Below are 22,313 nucleotides of genomic sequence, written 5' to 3'. Positions count from 1 at the left end.
TTTAATATGTTCATTAACGTTTAAAACAAACATTAATTTTGATCCTTTGTTGCAGCTAATCCGGATTCAGGAGTGCGTATACTTCTGTCCCAACGAATTTGATGTTTATAATTTAAAAAGATAACACCTTTTTACATATCCAGAATAGATGGTCCTAAACCTAAAGTAGAATCAGGCATAAAATTGGCCCGTATCTCTACTTTTCCCTTTTGGTTTGCCTTGTTAAGACTTTCAGTCGGAACAGATTTGCTTGGAAAAATTGAATGATTTGCTTGGAAAATGATATTCAATAGGAAAATGAATCACATTCCTACCTTTCCCTTCAAATCAAAAGCCTAAAGGGTTGAGAACTGTCGCATCCACGCCACTCAACACCCCTTTAAGTGGAACTCACATCTCCGCCCCACAAGAAACGTCCCACAACACATTCCCGCCGTGTATTGAGATGATGACATCAGTTGATACTATTATTGAGAGATGTTCCCTAATATTGAGGATGTCAGACCCAATTTGCCCTCAAAGAAAATATGGTAAAATAATGAAATAAATAAGATATGCATTTTATCTGTTTCATTCTATGTTACAGTAAAAAGGGATTTTACTTTCATGAGCTACCTGGTACCATTACCAGACTGTCCTCAAAGCTGTCCCTACTCCCTACACTAACTGCAGACTGTCTAGCAGTTACTGCAGTAACAGAATTCCAGTCAAATCTTACATCCACCTCCAGAGAATAAAAAAAATGAAGGAAAGTACATATTACACAAATGTTACATCCACCTCTAGACAATCAAATAAATGAATGGCCCTACTTCAAAGATAATGGTAAACACAAAAGTAGAAACGAACAACCACAAAACTGATCCAATGATGGAACTTATTTGTACGACTAGCAAGTAGTAACATTATTGATTTATGATGCATGAATAAATGCATGCATCCCAGGAGGAGTTCATTCGCCGGTGGTAAATCATGTAATTGAAAGCCCAGAGGTCCCATGCTATCAGAGGTACAATGATCAAGATCCAACATAACTCTGCTAGAGCAGCATTAAAGGCCATGAATTGATCCATATCTACAATAAAAAACCCTCATTCTGGTCCTCCACTGTTGCGTCCTTTCAGTTACCCATCCCTGTTCCAACCTCCCATTTCCTGAACTGTACATTCCAGACCAACTCCAAAAATTGTTATTTTCTTCAAATAACAATGAGGTAAACTTTAATCGTCGTTTTCTTCAAATAATAATGAGATAAACTTTCTGATTTTTTTTTGTCCTTTTAACTCCAGCCGTTTCCTCTTCCAACAGCATCTCTCTTCTGAGGGATAATCCAACAGTTCTCATCGTTGGGGAAAGCTAATCTGTGATGCATCCAAAATTCACCCAAAGAAATTCTCAACATTTTACAATCATCATGGAATCTGAATCTGGTTCAGCCTATTGAACCAAAGTGAATGCAAAATCATGTGGAAAAGGTCATATCGGATTGGTCTCGGGTTCCAAAGAAAATGCTTCTGCAGCATTTTGACGTTCTTTTGCATAGAAAGATATCGTCTCATAGGGATAGCCAAGAGGATATCCTTCAAACTTGGTATATCCTTCTCTGCAACAATCACTGAGAATGCATTCCAATCCAGCACTTCATTAAATGGAGGGACAAAATTATCTGCAATGATCACCGGAACACACTCATAATAGATTGCCTCCACAATCCTGGGACTGTTTACCTCATACCCCATAGGACAAATACAGAATCTGCTTGATTTCATGTGTTGAACATAAGACATCTTCCTGGAAACTCTATTTGGTAGAGGACCATAAATCTTCATGTCTTCATCCTTGTCACCCCAGTATTTGAGCAGTATGGGCCGGACCCTACCATGCATATTTCCAGCAAAGAAGGCAAGGATCGAGCGTTGAGAAACTCTTTTCCCACCAAGGCCTCTCAGAGGTCTCCTGGGATTTCTTATAGTGGTTTCTGGCAAGGAGACATCCTTTCCGGCAACAAAGACTCCTTCAGAAAGATCAGCGTTGCAGAGAGCTTTTATGGTGTTTTTACTTAGTTCTTCATGCTCATTCACAGTATATGGACCCTGCAGAACATTAAAATAAACTAAATGAATAAGTTGGATAGATGGAGAGAATGTCAGTGAATACTTGGACATGATTTCTATATATGAAGCATTATCAGGCAAGAAAAGAAACAGATTCTTTTAAATTTCCAAAAAAAAAAAAAAAAACACAAAATCTGTTGTAACTCCATTGAATATAATTGAACAAAAAGAACTAGAGGGTAGCAAATAATCCAACTGCAATAGCACCAATTTCAAAATGAACTATATTGAAAAATAAAGAGAGAAAAATGACAGAGATCCGTACATAAAGCAACCATAAGAGTAGGCAGGTTGATTAAGATCTTTCAATGTGCCTAATTTGGGTGATCTTCAGCTTCAGGTTGAAATTTTAACCTGATCAAATGATCCTAACCGTCTGATCCATTACATATTTTGTATGGTAAGGTAAGAAATGGTGTAAGATCTACAATGAGTAGGACCATCCAAGCAAATCAGTTTCTAGCCCAGTAGGTCTCCTAAGTGCATCTAGCTGCACCACATGCACAATCATGCCTGTGGAAGAGTATACAAACTTTGTATCAAAGAATATCATACTTTTTCAAATATGTTGAAAATTTGGAGTTCAAAAATATCTTCTTATGCCTTTTCCCTTTAGATTGGAAAGTTATTGTCAATCACGAGACTGTGTTTGGTTGCATTGCAAATCTGAAGCAGATACAAATTTTTCACCCAGTTCGGCTCTGCATCTGTTTATTTGTAACCATCCCTGCATTTAGTAAGGGTGCACACACTGAACTGAAGCAAATTTGCACTCTGGTTCAGTTTGGCAGGCATTTGGTAAGAAAACATTTTCGTATTGAAAATGACAGCAATTTTTTTATGACATTTTTGCTTTCAAAATGGGAGCAAAGTTTTTTTCCAAAAAAAAGGATGCAAACTTTGCGCTCAAAGTTGGTCAATGTGAAAAGTAGATTCCAGTGTTGGAATTCATGTCTGTACCCATCACAATCAAATATGCTTGGTATGAAAACAAAATTTATCAAATACAAAACCAAATCAACTTTGCTTTTTCATGAACCGTTCATATTTGTATTTACACTATTACCAAATACAACCCATAATTTGCACTCTTACCTGATATAAAATTTATGCTTTTTCTCATTTGCACTCATTTGCAGTGTAAATTTTGCATCTCAAAATCTTATGCAAAATACCACCTTCCTCCTACGCCCTACCTCAATTCTCTCTCATACATGTGGAGACCACATCATCTTGCTTCTTACCTAACTCCCAAACAAATAATCCTCCTACCTCCATTCTCTTGCATATAAAGTGGGACCACACTATTTTACTTCCTATTATACTTTTCACAAACAAACAAGACAAGGCCAAATCTGAAACAAAAACAAACCAGGATTCACACTCAGTCTATTTGCATTCCCATGCATTTTCATATGCACTGAAACCAAATGCAGCCTTAATGTGATTAGAAGTTTGCAAATTTTCTCACTGAGGGCATTTGAACATAAAGGCAATTGAAATATAGACCAAAAGACAACAATTTTGACCATGCAGATGTACAGCTTAGAAAAATAAAATAAGCATTTTTTATATCATAAATAGTACAAGCAGTTATTCCATACCCAATCATGGCAAGCAACTAAAAAATGATCTGATCCTCGTGTGCGGTTCCAGAAAGGATACTTTGCAGCAATCATGTTCACATAGTCCCTGAGAAAAATGGACAAAGTCCGCATGTTATGTGAATTTGGAACATAAAGTGCAATCTCCAGCTGGCGTGCACTATATGGCAAATAGAATAAGTGGGCCTTTGACGGGTCCCTTGTCACAAACTGCCTGTTTTCCTCCATTAACTTCATAAACCATCCTTCTGAAGCATAAATGCCTCTGAGATATGGCTGGTGGAAAATTGGTCTTGCTCCATCCTTGTAGGTGTAAACTTTGAGTATGCTTTCCATCAATTCATAGCTCCTGGAAGTTTGACATTTTCTATTAGAGACACTAGAATTAATAAAATTTTGGAAATTTCTTCAAAGGATGAAACTGGATTTTGAACTCATATTCATATAACATAGAAGCTAGATCAAATCTTAAATTTGAATAACTTAGAAGTTAAATAAGTAAAAAAGGATAAGAACAATATGGGTAATGGGTCACTGACTGATACAATTCAAGACTACAATAAGCACAATTATTAAGAAGTTGTACTAAAAAGTAAACCATCAGCAGTTTCAGATGTCACCTAGAGCAATTTATGGTTTTTGATGCTCTGTATTCACACATGTTCCTTTTTACATCCAAAAATGATTCCTAATGGTGTATTGGTTACAGCTTAATCAAAGTCCTTAAGGAACTCAATTAATGTGACCACAGAACTTTACAAAAGTGAATGGTTATACCTAAATTTAAGAAATATATTTATCTAAAGGTTCAGATGAAGAAAAAGGAGCATTAGCAAGAATTCCTCGGTTAAAGAAAAATGAAAGTTAGATAATCTAAGATGAGAGGGAGTTGGTGGTGGTAAAGGTGGTTGTGCTAGTGGTGAAGCTTTCCTTTGGAAATTCGTGGGTACAAGAAAAGCCCTTACAACACTACAATATCATGAAAGTAGTTGGCCCATTATTAAGTCCAGGCACAGACTTTTTGGATGCATAAAACAAAGGTACAACATGAGCAACAGATTTTTTTTTTTTTTTTTTGATAATCACACAAGCAACAGATTTTCAGAGAGCACACACTAAATCAATCTGGTTATGGTATTGTTTGAAAACTTAAAGGTGCAACATTGTAAGATTTGGAGTGGCTGTCAGACCTAGGAACCAGAGGGAAATCCAGCTTTTTAACCCTGGTTTTTAGTTTTGTCAAAAACTATATGACCTGCTATTAATGCGGGCAAGTAAGAATTGGACCGCCTGAACAGAGAGTGTCAGAGCTGGGAACTAGAGGGAAATCCAGTTTTTTAACCCTGGTTTTTAGTTTTTCTCAAAAACTGTCTGACCTACTATTGGTGCAGGCAAACCGTTGTTAACTAGGTTTTGGTGACCCATCTGGTTTACAATGGCCCACCCAGGTCACTGCATCATATATTGTAAAATAATAATGAGAATTGAACTCACAACCTCCTACTTACAAAGAATTGCAGATTATCATTACCATTAATCCACAACACCTTTTGTGTTATTTATGTGTGTATTTTTACAAAAAAAAACATGATTTACAAGACTTGAATCTGAATCACTTGAATGAAGATTATAAAAATGATCATTAAACCACAGAAAATGCATATGTTGTTCTTGTAGAATAACTACTGAGGGATAGTTTTGTAATTCTACAGTACTTTATTTTTCTTTCTTGTACTGAAAAAGGTTCGATCAGATTGATCAACCCTAACAGATCTGAACCTCTGTCACTTTCCTTGCTCTTTCACTTTCTCACGAACCGACATGGTATACTCTTTTCTGGGTTGGTTCGATCAGATTGATCAACCCTAACAGATCTGAACCTCTGTCACTTTCCTTGCTCTTTCACTTTCCCACGAACCGACATGGTATCAGAGCAGGCTGCTCTCTGATCCTTTTCTCCTTCTTTTTGATCAGTTTGACAACTTTAATCATTACCAATTGACTCTGGATTCTTTCGATCTCTCTAGAGATCTGTTCTCTGTGTTTTGCGCATCCAGGGAGAGAGATTTAATTAGATCTCTCTCGTACAACATCAGTATGTAGTAAGAATTGAAAGGAAGTGTCGCCTAGGCCCTCTAATCATATTCTGAAATTTTCATCGAGATCTGAGAAGTTTTGAGAGAGATCTATACATCTCTTCTGGGCGGCTGCATCCAGACTTTCCTTTTCTGGACTGTGTTTCAAGTTTTCTACATTTGCTGGAACTTGGACAATTTCTGGTGACTGTAAGAGGTTTCTATTATCAGTTTCTTTGATTCTCACAGCTTGATTACTACTTTGTTGCTTGATTCGATCAGTATTTACTTGTTTCCTTTTCATTATGGCTCTGGAAAAGAATGAATTTATTTCTGTTAATTTCGATGGGACCAAATATGCTTTCTGGAAATTCCATTTTCAGTATTTTGTTGAAGGGAAAGGCGTGTGGGGTTACATTGACGGTTCCACTTCCATGCCTGACACCAGTGATGTCAAAAGGACTGAAACAGTGGATAACCGATTAGGGATGGCAATTTCGTGGGAATTTTCAGGTATCCAATCCGTCCTGACCCTAATAGGACCCGTTTATCAAAACCCTATAGGGTTTGGGATTTTAGATTCAAACCCTATAGGGTTTGGGTTTTGACTTTAGGGTATTCGACACCCAATACTCGGGATGCATGAGTATGAACTTATTAATCTATTATATTATATATCATGCACAAATTTATAAATTTTAAGTACTAAGATAATTAAACTATTATTAATATTTTATTTGTATAAATTTCTTGGGATTAAAATCATCATTTGATGTAAATTTGGATTTGACAGATTGTTCATTTCATTTAGTTATAAAATGCTAATTTTAAATATTATTTTTTAAATTTTTAGTTGGAATTGTTAATCATATACATGTATTGATTGTTTTGATGAACACAAAAGTTAATAAAGTCTATTTTATTTCATTAAATAACACAAAAGGCAAGATGGCTTAGTGGCTTAAAGTAGTGTTAAGAGATTTGGCGCTATCATTAATTGATCCAGGTTCAAGTCACACTATAAGCATTAAGAAACATTTTTTTAGTAGAAAATGTTTGGTCAAGGGGTTTAATGGGTGGGACGGGTCGGGAGGGGTTTAACAGGTTTGGGATGGGACGGGTTTGGGAAATTGAGAGGAAAAGTTAGAAGGGTTTTGGAATTAGGGATACATAGGCAGGTTTGGGAATGGGTAGGGCAATTTGCACGGGTACCCTACCCGTTGCCATTCCTAGAACCGAGAATGCTTAAGTTACCTCATGGATACTTGGGTCTATCTCAATGGATGTCAGTATTCCGATGAGAGGTCTCAAATCTGCCCATGACATGTTTGAATACCCAGAAAAGGTATATCAGCAATCAAATATGTCTAGGCAATATCATATTGAAATTGATATCTTCTCCTATGTTCAAGGGGAGAAGCGGATTCAGGAATACCATGCAGGACTTGTAAATCTCTGGACTGAATATGAACAGGCTCACTTTGGGGATCTGTCTACAGATTATTGTGTGAAGACTATGAAGAAGCATCTCACTGAGAGAAACACTGTGCACTTTTTGATGCACCTCAGGCCTAATTATGAAACTCTACGTTCCAACATTCTCAGTAGAAAACCAGTGCCTGAACTTGATGCAATCCTTGGAGAGTTGTTACGGGAGTAAACTCGTCTTCTTACCTTATCTGCACTAGATCAGAAGAAGGAACATGGGATCGATATTGTGTTTTTAGCCACCAAACAGAAGAGTAAGAAAGAATTCTCGAAGTTGCAGTGTTATGAATGCAAAGAATTCGGTCACGTGGCATTCCACTGCAAGAAGAAAAATTTGTGTACTTACTGCAAACGGCAAGGACACATTATAGTGGAATTCCCGACTAGGCCTCCTAAGAAAGGACAACATAAGGCTTATCAGGCCTCAACCGAATATGTTTCTACTGATACTACCACCTCATTGTCAGCTCACATCAGGGAAATCTGACTAAAGAAAAGATTTGTGAGCTCATGTCTTCTGCTTTTTTTGCTTTTGGGTTGGCTGGTAAGTCTGCTCTTTTGTGTCCATCTCCTTGTCACATGTGGATTATTGATTCCAGGGCCTCAAATCACATGACTAGGGCCTCCTTCAGTTAGTCTCCTAAACCTAGAACCTTTGACAACCATATTATTACTACTAATGGTGATTTCCTACCTGTATATGGTTGTAATGATTTATTTTTTATCCACTACTAAGACCAAACCCTTTCATCTTCCCAAAACTTTCTTTGTGCCTAAATTAACTACCAGTTTAATATCCGTTGGGCAACTTGTTGATGATGGTAATAATGCCTTATTTACTCGTGATGGTTGTTTTATTCAGGACCAGCACACTAGAGAGCTGAAGGGGAAGGGGCGTAGGCTTGGGAGGCTACTTGCTCTGGAATTCAAGACTAAGAGATCTTCATCGGGTTCTTGTTTGCTATACGTTACACCTAGTTCTTCCTGTAATAATGTGTGGCATTTATGGCATAGACGTTTGGGTCACATTCATGCTAAAAATTTGGATTATTTATTTTCCTCTAGTTGCTTGCCTTTGAATACTTCTTCAATAAAAAATGTTGATAAATCTTGTTTAACTTGTTGCTATAGTAAAAGTCATGTTTTACCTTTTCCATCTTCAACTGAACATGCATCTACACTTTTTTATCTCATTCATAGTGATGTGTAGTCGTCTCCAGTTATTTTACGCTTGGGTTATAAGTATTTTGTGTTATTTATTGATGATTGTACTCGTTACACATGGGTTTACTTTCTTCAAAAGAAATCAGAAGTCTTCTTCATGTTTAAGAACTTTCATGCCATGGTAATGACCCAATTTAAAAGCACCATAAATATCTTGAGGTCAGATTCAGGGGGAGAGTACTATGATGGTGAGGATGGTGGGTTTCAAACCTATCTTAAACAACATGGGATTCAGTCCCAGAGATCTTGTCCTAGTACTCCTCAACAGAATGGAGTATCAGAGTGCAAGAACCATCAAATTGCTAGTATGGTGAGATCGTTGATACAAGACTCTCATGCTCCCCTTACCTTCTAGGTGGAGGCGACCCGCACTGTTGTTCATCTCATCAATAGTGTTCCTACACCTATTCTTGAAAATTCTTCTCCCCATCAGTCCTTATTTCATCGTCCACCAAACCTATCCATACTTCGTGTCTTCGGATGCGTTTTCTTTGTCCATCTCCCTCCCCATGAACGCACTAAGCTAATAGCTCAATTAGCTATGTGTGCTTTCATGGGATATAGTACAGAACACAAGGGGTTTCTCTGTTATGATCCCAAAGTTCGTCGGTTGTGCATTTCTCGCAATGTCATCTTTCTTGAGAATCTCTCATTCTTTGAACATATTTGTAAATTACCTGCACCATCCATTTATGTTCTTCATGACTTTGGATCTATAGGTGATTCTCCTTCTCTTCAACCTCTTCAAACGTATTTCAGGAAGCATCCAGTTCGCCCATTGCCTATGCCTCCTCCACCTCAAGCAACAATGACTGGTCATTCCTCTCCACCCACCACTACTGTAAGTACAGATTCTCCTCCTGAGGATTTACCTTCATCTATTCCTTTGCGTCGATCATCTCGTATTTCTCGTCCACCTGATCACTACTGTAAGTATAGATTCTCCTCCTCCACCCACCACTACAGTTCACCAAATGGATGTCAAGAATACCTTCCTCCATGGAGAGTTACAGGAGACAATGTATATGAAACCACCTCCTGGCTACTGTGACAATCCTCAATTGGTGTGTAAACTGAAGAAATCTCTATATGGCCTTAAACAAGCTCCACGAGCTTGGTTTTATTGCTTCCGTACAGTAGTGTTGGAGGCTTGTTTTCAGCAGAGTGCTTCAGACTACTCTCTCTTCACTCTCAAGCGGGCTCAAGGGTTGACTCTTCTTTTTGTCTATGTTGATGAGATCCTTATTACTGGAGATGAGGTGGATGGTATTAACAAACTCAAATTTCTGCTTAGTAACTCCTTCAAAATGAAAGATCTTGGGCTAGTAACATACTTTCTTGGACTCGAAATTCAAAGATGTTATCGGGATTACTTTGCCAACCAATAGAAATATGCTTCTGATTTGGTGTCTCTTGCTCGCTTGACTAACTCTAAACATGTTGATACACTTCTAGAGCTTAATTGTAAGTTGAGTAAAGATGAAGGTGATCTTCTTCCTGATGCTACCCTGTATCGACAACTTGTAGGTAGTCTTATCTACCTAACCATGACTAGACCTGACATTTCCTATGCGGTTTAGATTGTGAGTCAGTTTGTTTCTACTCCACGTTAGCCTGACTATTCTGCAGTTCTCTGAATTATTTGTTATGTACATACACTATCACATGGCTTATTTTTCTCATCCTCTTCATCCACACAGCTCCGAGCTTATGCAGATGCTGACTGGGCAGGTTGTCCTGGCACTCGTCACTCTACTACTGGCTAGTGTATATTCCTTGGTGATTCTCTAATTTCTTGGAAATGCAAGAAACAACAAACAGTTTCCAAGTCATCTACTGAAGCCGAGTACAAACTGCTAATAAGCTACTTTGCTAATATGCACCTGGAATCAAATCCATAACAAACTGCTTACGTGGCCTTCAATTTTAGACTTGATTGATAGTGGCTAAATCACAGGTGATAAGTTGATGGGCCTCTGCTGTGATCATGGACCTGTTGCTCATCTTAACAACTCCCACCCCCTTAAGACAAACCTTGTCCTCAAGGTCCAGTTGAGGAAATTCTTCTTTAGCTTGAGGTATGGATCCCATGTAGCATCTTTAATTGGTAAGTTACTCCAAATCACTAGAACCTCCAAAATGACATACTCCCTTTTTCGAACCCAGAAAAAATCCATGATTTGTAGTGGCCTGGTAACTAAGGAGCCCTCAGCAGAGAATTGAGGTAGAGTGGGATTGATGATAGCTCCTTGCTTCAAGCAGCTTCTCAGGAGTGACATGTTGAATACTAGATGCAACTTCAATTAGGGGGTAGGTCCAACTTATATTATATGCTACCTGTCCAACCCTTTCCAGTATTTTGAAGGGGCCAAAGTACCAGGGAGCCAACTTATTCCAGGTTCTTTGGGCTATTGTAACTTGATGGTATGGCTGGAGTTTGAGAACGATCAGGTCACCTACTTGAAACTCCATGGACCTATGTTTAGCATCATAACTTTTCTTCATAAGCTACTGGGCCCATAAGAGATTGGATTTCAACTCCTATAATATAGGATCTTGTTGGAGCAGATATTCTTTCAAAGTGGCTACTTCAGTGGATCCCTTTTCAAAAGGCAAGACCATACAAGTCCTTAAAAGGTGTCATTCCAGCAGCTTACTGATAGGTGGTATTGTACCATCATTCGGCCCATGGCAACCATTTCATCCACTGTTTGGGTTGGCTTCTGGTGAAACTACAGAGGTAGGTTTCTAAGCATGGGTTTACAACCTCTGTTTGCCCATTGGTTTGCAGCTGAAAGCTTGTAGACTTTTGTAAGGACACCCCTGAAGTTTAAGGTACTCTTCCCAAAAGCAGCTCATGAACACAGGATCACGATTATTTTATCAAAAAAAAAAAAAAAAAACACAGGATCACGATCAGATACAATGCTGCAGGAGTTCCATGGAGCACAGAGCCTTCACAAAGAGTTCTACAACCAAAGGAGCATTGTATGGGTAAGGTAGCCCAATGAAATGGCTGTACTTAATAAATTGATCCACCACAACCAAAGTTACGAATTTCCTTGTTAATAATGATAACTCAGATATGAAACCCATTGAAATATGCTCCTAGGCCTGGGTCAGTATGGGGAATGGTTGGAGCAACGCAACTTGCATACGGGTCTCATATTTCTGCCACTGGCAAATGTCACAAGTGGATACAATGTCTTGAACCTACTTCCTCACTCCTGGCCAGTAAAACTGAAAATGTAACCACTAGTAAATGCGTAAGATCCCTGAGTAGCCACCAGTTATGAATGAATGACATAACTCAAGTAGCTTAGGAATGTAGGTCAAATGGGCCAGAAAAACAAAGTGAGTAGAATAAGTCTTTACCGACCACTAAATATCTAGGAGTGGAGCTGGGGTCTAAGGCCCACTTCTCTCTCAGAGACTTGAGATGGCCATAAATCCTAGATTCTTTTCTAATATCATCAAGCAGGGGATGCATGGGCCAGTACACGAGCATAGGCCCACATCCAAATTGTCTAGAGAGGGTGCCAATATCTCTATTGCTTGGGCCACTTCGGTGCTCAATCCGGTAGTTGTACCCAAGTAACTTTGCAACCCATTTTTGTTGTTCTATGGTCAAAACTCTTTGCTCCAAGAGATATTTGAGATTTCAGTGGCATGTTCTTATGGTGAACCTATAGGTATGATCCACATCACTAAATGGCTAACACCATAGCCATTAACTCTTTCTCATAAACTAACTCTTGTCAATACAGCACCGACCCCCAAGTTGGATGGCACCATATTCAATGATGAACTCCTTGGAGAAATTGGGTAGAGCCAAGGTTGGTGGGGAAGAGACTGGTATCTTGAGGTCTTCAAAGGCATGTTGAGCTATTGGGCCCTAGTCAAACGAATCTTTCTTCAATAGTTGAGTTAGCAGGCCAGTAATCCAACCATAGTCCTTGATGAACCACTGGTAATAACTGGTAGGCCCAAGAAACCCTCTAATCTCCTTCACAAACCTGGGTTGGGGCCATTGCACCATGGCCTCTATCTTCTCTAGACCCGCAGCCACACCACCACCACCTACAATGTGGCCTAAATACTTGACTTGTGTCAGCCCAAAGGCACACTTGCAGTCCTTAGTCAAGTTGATCTCCTTGGGGGTAGACCTGTTCATGGGCCGGCCCGGCCCGACCCCCGGACGAGCTTGAACAGGCTTTTTGGCCGGCAGGCTTAACCTCGGGCCAAAAAGCCCAGCCCGCATAAAATTCGAGCCGGGCTCGGGCTTTGCCAAAATAGCCCGGCCCGACCTATAGTTAAACCTAAGTAAAAACCCTATGTGATGTCCATTTGAATAAATTTTTTTATTTGAGAAGGTTGTTGATTCACTTGTAGGCCCATTGTTCATTTAAATAGGGGAAAAAAACGTCTGAATTAAAATAGGTAATGTTTATTTGAATAAGGAAAATTTTGAATTTCTTTTATTAGGTCGGGCTTCGAGCTCGGGCTCGGGCTTCGGGCTTTTTATCAGGGCCGGGCTCGGACCCAAGTTGTAGGCCCGTTGGTCGGGCCGGGCTCGGGCTCGGGCCTAACATTTTTCTGTTAATAAAGAGTCAAAGCCCGGCCCGGCCCATGAACATGTCTACTTGGGGGTTTCAAGAGTAATTCGCAAATGGGCCATATGTTGTTCCCATCCTAGGTTGATGTCATCAAAGAAAACCCAGATGAATTTGCGTAAGTAAGGTTTGAGAACATCATTCATGAGGGCGTGGAAAGTGGATGGGGCATTAGTCAGCCCAAGTTGCATGACAAGGAACTCATAATGTCCATCATGGGTGCGAAAAGCAGTCTTGTGTACAGCATCTTCATGAACCCTAATTAGGTGGTACCCTGCCTTGAGGTCCAATTTTGAAAGTACTCTTATTGATTGAAGCTCATTCAAGAGTTCATAAATGACTAGGATTGGGAAACATTCCTTAATAGTAATGTGTTTTAGAGCTCGATAGCCCACCAAGAACTGCCATGTCCCATCCCTTTTCTTAACCAATAAGACAGTAGAGGAAAATGGGCTATGGTTGGGCTGTATCATTTTCTTATCAAGTAATTCTTGTACCTTCTCTTCAATTTCTTGTTTATGATAGTGAGGGTATAAGGTCTTACATTGGTGGGCATGACTCCCAGTAAAAATAGAATTCTATGATCATGTACGTAGTCGGGTGGTGGGCCTAGGGGCTCCTGGAAAACTTCAACAAACCATGAGAGTAACACCTTTAGCTGTGATCGATACTCACTTGCTTCACTGTGCTCATTGGCCTCCTAGCTCAAAGTTGACCACTGACCGACCCCAAGGGGTTATTGGGCTTGCCTAGAATCCCATCAGACTTATTGGCTCCACCCTAAGTTTTGTTAATTGGGTCACTAGGCCATGTCAACCTCTTAAGCCGGTTTATCTTCTCTTTTTGGAGATGAGTTAGCCTAGCTACTGCCATCACCATAATAGGTTGCATGGCCTAGACTTCCTACCGAATCTCCTCTTTTTCTCTTTTTTGGTAGATTACCGAATCTCCTCCTTTAACCCCTAATAAAACAGCCCACCAAAGCTTTTTCCAACCAACCCTGGACTTTAAGTCACTAAGCGTTGGAACTCCACCTAATATTCTCTAACTATCCCTAGTTGTCAAAGTTTCAATAATTTTCGTCATAATCCTCAAAACTAGAAGGCCCGAAGTGCCCAAAGATTGCCTCGATTAAGTCAACCCCCAAGTCATTCTAGGATGGGAGCGGCAATACGACAATACCATTGGTACCAAAAGATTGCCTCCCCATCAAAATTTATGGAAGCTAGTAGTACTCGATCTGGTCCAAGGACTTTGTTGTAATCAAAATAGCGCTTAGCGCAAAAGATCCATGAGATTGGATCATCAACAATGAAAACAAGGAAGAGCAATTTGATTGACTTACCAGTTGTCTATCCAGATTGTCTCGAACACTGTTGGAGTTCGGTCCTTCTTGTCCACTCTTCTTGCTACCTCCCTAGGAAATCTGATCAAACTTTGACATCACCTATCCTTTATTCCCTTCAAGTCAATGTTTACTTTGTGGAGCTTTGCCTCCAACTGATTCACTTTGGCCTCCATAGTAGACAACTTAGTATTCGTCATGAGAGATTGGGTCTAATGCCAAATGATTGGAACTTCCTATTACAGGGTTTCTCAAAGGGGAACCACCTCCAGAAGTGTGTAAAGAGAGAGACAAAAAAGGAAATGGAAGATTATTTTCTTTGTTGCTCTTCTTATTACAAAGCCACTATATATATATATAATCTTTGTCCAGGTTGTTACAACAGATGTGCTAATATGTGGCTGGAATCAAATCCCTAACCAACTGCTTATGTGGCCTTCAATTGTAGACCTGCTTGATAGTGGGTAAATCGCAAGTGAGAGGTTGATGGGTTGTTGTTGTAGTCATGGACCTGTTGCTCGTCTCAACACAATGGAAAATTTTCATGATAATAAGCATGAAAGTATGAATTCAAGTCTAAGAAGGGCCACTTTGTGCCCAAGAAATGCCACGTTAGGTCCATATCTAGCTACCCAAGACCACCAATACCGAGGACCTTCATTGGCCAATGGCCCTTATAGACATATTGTAGCCAAAGAGACAATCTCAAGCCCTGGACAGATATACTTATCTACGAATGGATCCTACAATACACACTGTTGTTAAATGAATTTTATTGTTATCTACTTACAAAAGAAATTAAATGAGTGCCGAGGCTTTCAGTTCACATGTTGCAACATGCTTTTCTCTTGATTTTGAGGGCCACAGAATTCCATCAAGGCCTTTTTCTAGGCTAGTATGACTATAATCTTCAATTAATAAAATGGATTGGACTTCCCTATCCATTCATATCATGCTTTAAACCTATTTATCTTCCACTACTTGCTCTGTAATTGTCCTCCTTTCTTTCAATTCTACTTCTAATTCTTAGAATCTGAGTTGTATTCAAAACTTTTTTTCTGAATATCTAACCCCCCTAGATCTCTCATTTTATTTATCCACCCATACTTCTTTCCATTCTCCTTCCTTCTTTTTGTTTTGCCATTATTCCATGGTGATTCAAAACTCTAGTTGTTCAAATTCAGCAATACTCATGAAAACTCCTTTTATTTCTTTTGAGGTTCTTCAAACTTAATTATGGTCCAGAAAATCCAGAAAGAGGAAACCTCACTTTTGGGGTGTGCTACATAAAACCTACCCCTTTGTTCCCACTTAAACCCTAAAAAACTAGAATTTTGCAACTAGATTTGTAGGGAATCTAGATCACACAATCTTCTCCTACATCACCAGAACCCTTTGGCAATTTAAGTACTTATTCAAATAAGTACTTGAAAGAAAATCATCCCTTTGCAGTAAGAAATGATTTACACTAAAAAAATTCCATCAATTGTTGCATACATGGACTTCAAGAGAAAATTATTCTCCAACTATACATAAGGAGAACTTAAGTAACAGATGGGTACTGTGCATAAAGGGACACAGGTGTGGATCCAAAGTATAACTTGGTTGAATGAAATGAAGTTTGGTGGAATTTAAATATCAGACACTACCCAGAACAATTGGAAACCCTTGGTAAGTCTGACAGGATGAACAAGCACAAATCAGGCTCATCACAAATGCTTGACAACAAAGAAAAGCATAGCTAGAAATCCTCAATATACCTGAGAACCCGAGACAAAGACGATTTATTTTCCAATCACTTCTGTTCTTTTATGCCCAGAAAAGATATATGTCATATATCCTTTTTTAATAATTGTCATATATCCAAAATTTACATAAAGAAAAAAACAGAAATAAGGGCTACATATATGCAGAAGCACCAACACCATGGACTCCCAATGTGGAATTGCATGCTATGAATCAATTTATTGTCTGAACATCCACCACAGAAGTTCGTCTTTTTCTTTTTCTTTTTTTACTATTAACATGCAAAACCATGTGTAAAACATTTTGATGGACACTAAGAAAATTCCATCAACTGTTGCATACATGGACGTCAAGAGAAAATTATTCTCCAACTATACACAAGGAGAACATAAGTGCCAGAAAAGTTATTGGTAACAGATGGGTACCGTGCATGAAGGGGTCCAGGTGTGAATCCAAGGTATAACTTGGTTGAATGTCATGAAGCTTGATGGCATTTAAATGTCAGACACTACTCAGAACAATTGGAAACCCTTGGTAAGTCTGACAGGATGAACAAGTACAAATCAGGTTCATCACAAATGCTTGATAACAAAGAAATTGATAACAAAGAAAAGCATCGGTAGAAATCCTCAATATACCTGTGAACCCGAGACAAAGACGATTTATTTGCCGATCGCTTCTGTTCTTTTGTGCCCAAAAAAAAATATGTCATATATCCTTTTTTTTGGTAAATTGCATATTAGTACCCTGTACTTTGGGCCTAGTCTCACTTTGGTACCTGAATTCCAAAAATGTCCCAGTTTAGTCCAAAATTGTTAACCGCCATTAAGTGGCATGTGAACAGATGAAAATATCCTTCAGGTGTCATCTAAATTTTCTTTATCAACCATCCAAATGTCCTTTGGGTTGTTCATCATTGCTTTGGTTCAATCTTGATTCTTGAGGAAGAATATGATGAACAGTGTCTTATGTCAAAGGGTAATTTTGACATTTTCAAAAGTTTTAAGTCACACATGTCATCACATGATACAGATAACTGACGGATTGCTAACAACAGGGACTAAATTGGGACATTTTGGGAGTTCAGGTATTGGATTGGCACGTTTTGAAATTTGAGTACCAAAGTGAGACTAGGCCCAAAGTATAGGGTACTAATCTGCAATTTTTGATAATTGTCATACATCCAAAATTTACGTAAAGAAAAATAGAAATAAGGGCTATGCACCCAATGTACAATTTGGGGTCAATTACCCAAATCCTATCCTGCCATCGTTCTCTCCTCTCAATAACCATGTTTTCTGTCAAATCATAAGTCCTTAAATCATTTTTTACTATTTCATGCTATGTTTTCTTTGGTCTTCCCCTTGATCTCCTTCTATTTGAACCAGTCCACTCCTCATTATTGGTTATGATCATCCAACATACTGCCCCATAAAGCATACTAAGATTATATCTATCTCAAAACATTCTCCCTCAACTTAGCCCAATAAAGCATCATGACAACTATATAGAATGGCTAATATGTAATGCTTTCACCATTCTACTCTGTTCAAAGATGTCTCCATAGTTAACCATCAGCCCTCAAATCATTTCTCACTACTTCCACCTATGTCTTTCATCGTCCTGCCCCTAGCTCTTCTAGACCCTTTAATTCAAACAAATCACTCCTTGTACATTCTCCCTTTAATGTGATCCAATTTTTGTTGGTCTATAGCACTCCAAAACTACATCCAGGCTTCAATAATGCTTACATAGAAAGCATTGTCTCAATCCCCCCTCTTATGAATAGTTGAACAGGGATAACATAAATCATCATGTTTCGCACCTCTTACCTACTGATATTAACTGAGACCTATTTTTATGCATTCACACTAAAGGTGCAGAACACATTGCCTCATCAATTTACTCTGGGACTTGTTTCATAAGACAAAAGTTGAAGGTAGCAGCCAACTTTTTCCACTTTTATAGTCTACATTATATCAAAAGTTCTTATCTTGGAGCCTGATTACTTACTAACTCCATAACAGTGTTTTAAAAGGCATGGGAGGTATACGCCTGGAGGCACCCCCAAAACACCCTAAGGTGTATGCCAGAGGCGCTGACACCTCTGAGGCATACACCTCATACACTTTTAACTAGTGATATGCATCTTCATTTTTCTTAATATAAAAGATTTTTATAAAAATAAAGAAAAATGAGATCCTCCTTCCTCTTCTCCCTCCTCCTTCTTCCTCCTCATCCCCCTTCCTCTTAAGTAGGCTTACACCTCTTTGTGTTCGGGGGGCTTGTGCCTCTTACGTTCTGAACTATGCCTCATGCCTCTAGGTAGTGGAGCACCTTGCATCATGCCTCTGCGTTTTAAAACACTGGTCCATGGTTAATGCATGCCACAATTAAAAATTTTGCTCTGATCATACCAAGCTTCCCAACCCCACAGACACAAAAAAGATAATTAAAGAGATATATATTTGCTTGTTCTGTTTTTTGAGGACTAATGGGTTTACAAGATAATGGTTGTTTCACTACATTGCACCTGATCCTAGAAACTACTGAGACCAAAAGAAAGTGGAATCATAAAGATTTCACTACACTACATTCAATCACAAAAACAATTGAGGTCATGGAAAAGTACAATCACGGTATTTTATAGGACAAAAAAAAAGTGTCATCATGAAAAAAGTACCTTTTAAAGATGGAAACATTTCGAAACAAAGGAGCATAGAGGTCAGGATCATCAGCAACAACTGGGGCATGTTCAATCTCCTTCTTGGCATACAGAAGTGCCTCATCAGGTGGCGAAGACCATAAATATCTCTACATCAAATACCACACAATAGAAACAAAAGAAATTAACAAAATCCACTGGATCTGACTTCAAGGAAGAGTAACAAACTAGATATAATAGATCATACCTGCCGTTCAGAGGGCACAGTCCTAGGTGGAGAAGGTACTACCTTAGGTTCATCAGATGTCTCTTTCCTGATATTCATCCTTATCCTTTCATAATTTCCTCTGGGTCGTATTTTCTTGTCATCTTCTACAACTGGTGGTATTTGAATTAAACCAACGGTAGAATTAAGAGAACCGGCAGGGGAAAATGGTACCAGTGAGAATTTTTCAGGCCTCGCCAGAGGAGAAGTATCATTAACCTGCATCATAGCAACTGAGGCTTTGTATGATGAAACTGTTACTGGGGGAAAGAAAAACCACATGGTCAACGGATAAGGAAGAGTACAGGTTTGAAGCACAGCTCCAGCCGTTGTAATGAACGCTACAACAAAAAACAGTTTTCTCCATTGGATTCTGTATCCTCTGCACCAGCGTCTGAGTTCTTTCATCAAAGCAACGGTGATCACCCATAATAGATTTTTCATTTAACCATCCAAAAATAAAACCCAATTCTTCTACTGGAGCGTTCCAATCTCAGAAACCAAACTAAATCATAGTAATTATGAAGCACAACTGCACAAGGATATAGCAAGTCTTCGCTCTTTAAGGAGCCGCAGCCAAAAATTGTGAGTCGTGAACTACTTAATCCCAGAAGCTCCCCACCGATAACTTCCCAAATCCAGAAATATAAGCAAGAACCTGAAACTGCAACATGCAGCAACATAGAGCTTACTTTCAGGTGTAGAAGAGAATAGGACAAATCAAATGTTCAAGAATTTTCCACCATAACTTGGAACAAAGTTCATCTAAAAAATGGCCATTATACAACGGACTAAACTGCATGGAAAGCTGACATTAAATAGATAATGAAAAACTACAAATTCTCAATACAGCATAAAGATTATCATCAATTCGATTACCAAAACTGAACAGGTAGAAAGCAGTTGACAAATAAACGCATAGAAAATAAATCAAAGTGCATTAAACATGACCCAAATAAAGAAAGATAGTAAAACAATCAATTTGGGAATAAAAGAGGGAAGTTCCAGAGTAGTTGATTTGTTACTAATCAATTTCCTCTCAGAACCAAAAAGAAACAAACCATTTAAAACAGCTCATATATAAATTAGAAAATATGATCTAGCAAGGACACTTGAGAAATAAAAGAAACGAACAATATTAAAAGAAACTGGCCGAGATATATAGAAATTAAAGTAAATAATAAAAAAGTGGAGAACTGAACCGAAAAGAAAAAGAACACAGAGAAAATCACCATACCTTTATCTAAGAAGCTTCAGCAGAGATTTATAAACACCACCAGTCCACCATCAACCAAATTACGTCAAAAATTCGCCGACGAAAGATAGACTAGTAAGGAATCTCTTTAGGGAGCAGGAAGATAAACAATATATAACAGAAAAGAGGGAATCTGTTGCAGGTAAAACACAGAAGAAACCATTAAAAGAAAAGCACACAGGAATCAAGCGAGAAGAAGAAGAAGAAGAAGATAAAGTAGAAAAAGCCCAGCCCACCTTCAAACAGGACACGGTTGAACGATGGAGGGAAACAGCAAGGTTGACGAAATGACGATAAACACAGCAACGTTTCTGAAATATATAGTTTCCAGCACTTTGTTCGAGTTTACCTCATTTTTTCTATTTATTTACAATGCTGCCACTAGCCTTTACAGCTAAGAGGATGTGGTCCTGTAGACGATGGACCTAAGCTGGCCTAGCTTGTAAGTTGTTGTAACAACGGGGAGACATGTGGATTTGTTGGATTTCGGGTTTTGACTTTTGACTTCTAAGAATTAATTCATTAGTTGTTAGAGCTCGGGATGACACGTGGCTAATTATACACTGTATACGTCACGAAAGAACTTTCATTAGTTTCAACCTCAACCATTAATCCCGGATTAAGGGTGAAATTTATTCACTGCAACATAACATATGGTCCATACTTCTGAATGCATCTGATAGCCATCGGATCGGTAGTTCGGTATGTATAAAAATGGTCCGATGCATTTAACGGCTCCACCAAAGAAACATGCCACTTGCTCATAAGCTCATTCAACACCTTCCACGATACGTCGCTTTCATCCCAATCCAGCATTCATGTGCTTCTCTGAGTTCCTCACGTGTCCATCGTGGATTCATAAAAATAGAAGGTCCGGAATTCCGGATGGGATTGGAGATATACTCTCCGTTAATTTTACATGTTTGTAAGGATGTTTCTGTCTTTTCATTAGAGTTAAAAAAAAGGGTAATTTATCAAAACACAGTTTCATCGATTTATTTAAACCAACTCTATACTTTGTGTTTTACTAAAGCACTTTGCAATCGATTTATTTAATCGATCCTTTCATTGGATAACAGTGAAAAAATAACAGTTTTGACTCTATTATCCATTTGAATAAATTTAATTAAAAGAAAAAAATGAAAATAATATTTTTGCTTCTAATAAGGTACGTGCAATCAAGTTTTTTTCAATTGGTTTGGCCGGTCAGAATCATTAATTCGATCGACCCGGTGACAAGGTTGCATGTTGCATATTATATATGCAAATTTTGGGAGCCCATAATTTTATACTCTCATGTGTGATTGAGATGAATTTTTTTATTTTAGGTAATTTTTTAAGATCTATGTATCTCAAGGTGTTGTTTCGTTATTTTTACGGAAAATAAAAAAAAAATCTTTTGGCCCCAAATTGTAATTTTTAATATTTTTATAAATAAATACTGAATTAAAAACATAAAATAAATATAAAATAATACATATAATATCTAAAACATAATATACATTATTTATTAATAAAATATGTATTTATACATATATACACACACGTTGATGTGGCACGATCTGAATCATTTGACCCAGCCGGTCAAATCGGTGAAACCCAACCCATAGGCAAAAACGGTTCAGCCTTCAGATAGGTTTTTAAAACACTGGTGCAACCACTCTATTTGGTCAATCTTATATGTACAAAGGGGTAACTTTGGAATAAACAATCATGGGTCCATGCCCTTTAGCCCTTAACATTTTTCACAATTTCCAGTTTTCCACTTAGTTTAGGTGATCATGTTACTATTTCTAAGACAATGTTTTAATAAAATAAAAACTATAGGATAGATTTAAGTAAATGCAACTTTTTTAAACTACCCTTATGGTTTAGCTAATTGACTAAGTATACCCTTATTGCTTGACTATTGTCTAACG

At 38.3% G+C, this 22,313-nt stretch overlaps 1 protein-coding gene across 2 annotated transcripts; it reads right to left on the bottom strand.

Moving 5' to 3' along the window:
* Positions 1–536: 536 nt before the first annotated feature.
* Positions 537–20,691, bottom strand: LOC148848289 (putative glycosyltransferase At5g03795). Of its 2 annotated transcripts, XM_088948003.1 has the most exons (6): positions 20,631–20,691; positions 20,377–20,527; positions 19,122–19,803; positions 18,893–19,023; positions 3,719–4,067; positions 537–2,093 (listed from the first exon to the last, which is right to left on the bottom strand). In XM_088948003.1, exons 3-6 carry the CDS (start codon positions 19,581–19,583, stop codon positions 1,413–1,415), a joined length of 1,623 nt encoding a protein of 540 aa, XP_088804129.1. In that variant the 5' UTR covers positions 19,584–19,803; positions 20,377–20,527; positions 20,631–20,691; the 3' UTR covers positions 537–1,412. The 2 variants fall into 2 exon arrangements, with proteins under 2 accessions (XP_088804129.1, XP_088804130.1); XM_088948004.1 differs by lacking the exons at positions 20,377–20,527; positions 20,631–20,691 and having other exon boundaries at positions 19,122–19,372; positions 19,445–19,721.
* Positions 20,692–22,313: the final 1,622 nt, after the last annotated feature.

The sequence above is a fragment of the Nelumbo lutea genome, chromosome 6 (assembly GCF_056320005.1).
Source record: "Nelumbo lutea isolate HS-2025 chromosome 6, American lotus-T2T, whole genome shotgun sequence".
Lineage (NCBI taxonomy): Eukaryota > Viridiplantae > Streptophyta > Magnoliopsida > Proteales > Nelumbonaceae > Nelumbo > Nelumbo lutea.
This window is presented reverse-complemented; position numbering and strand designations above follow the sequence as displayed.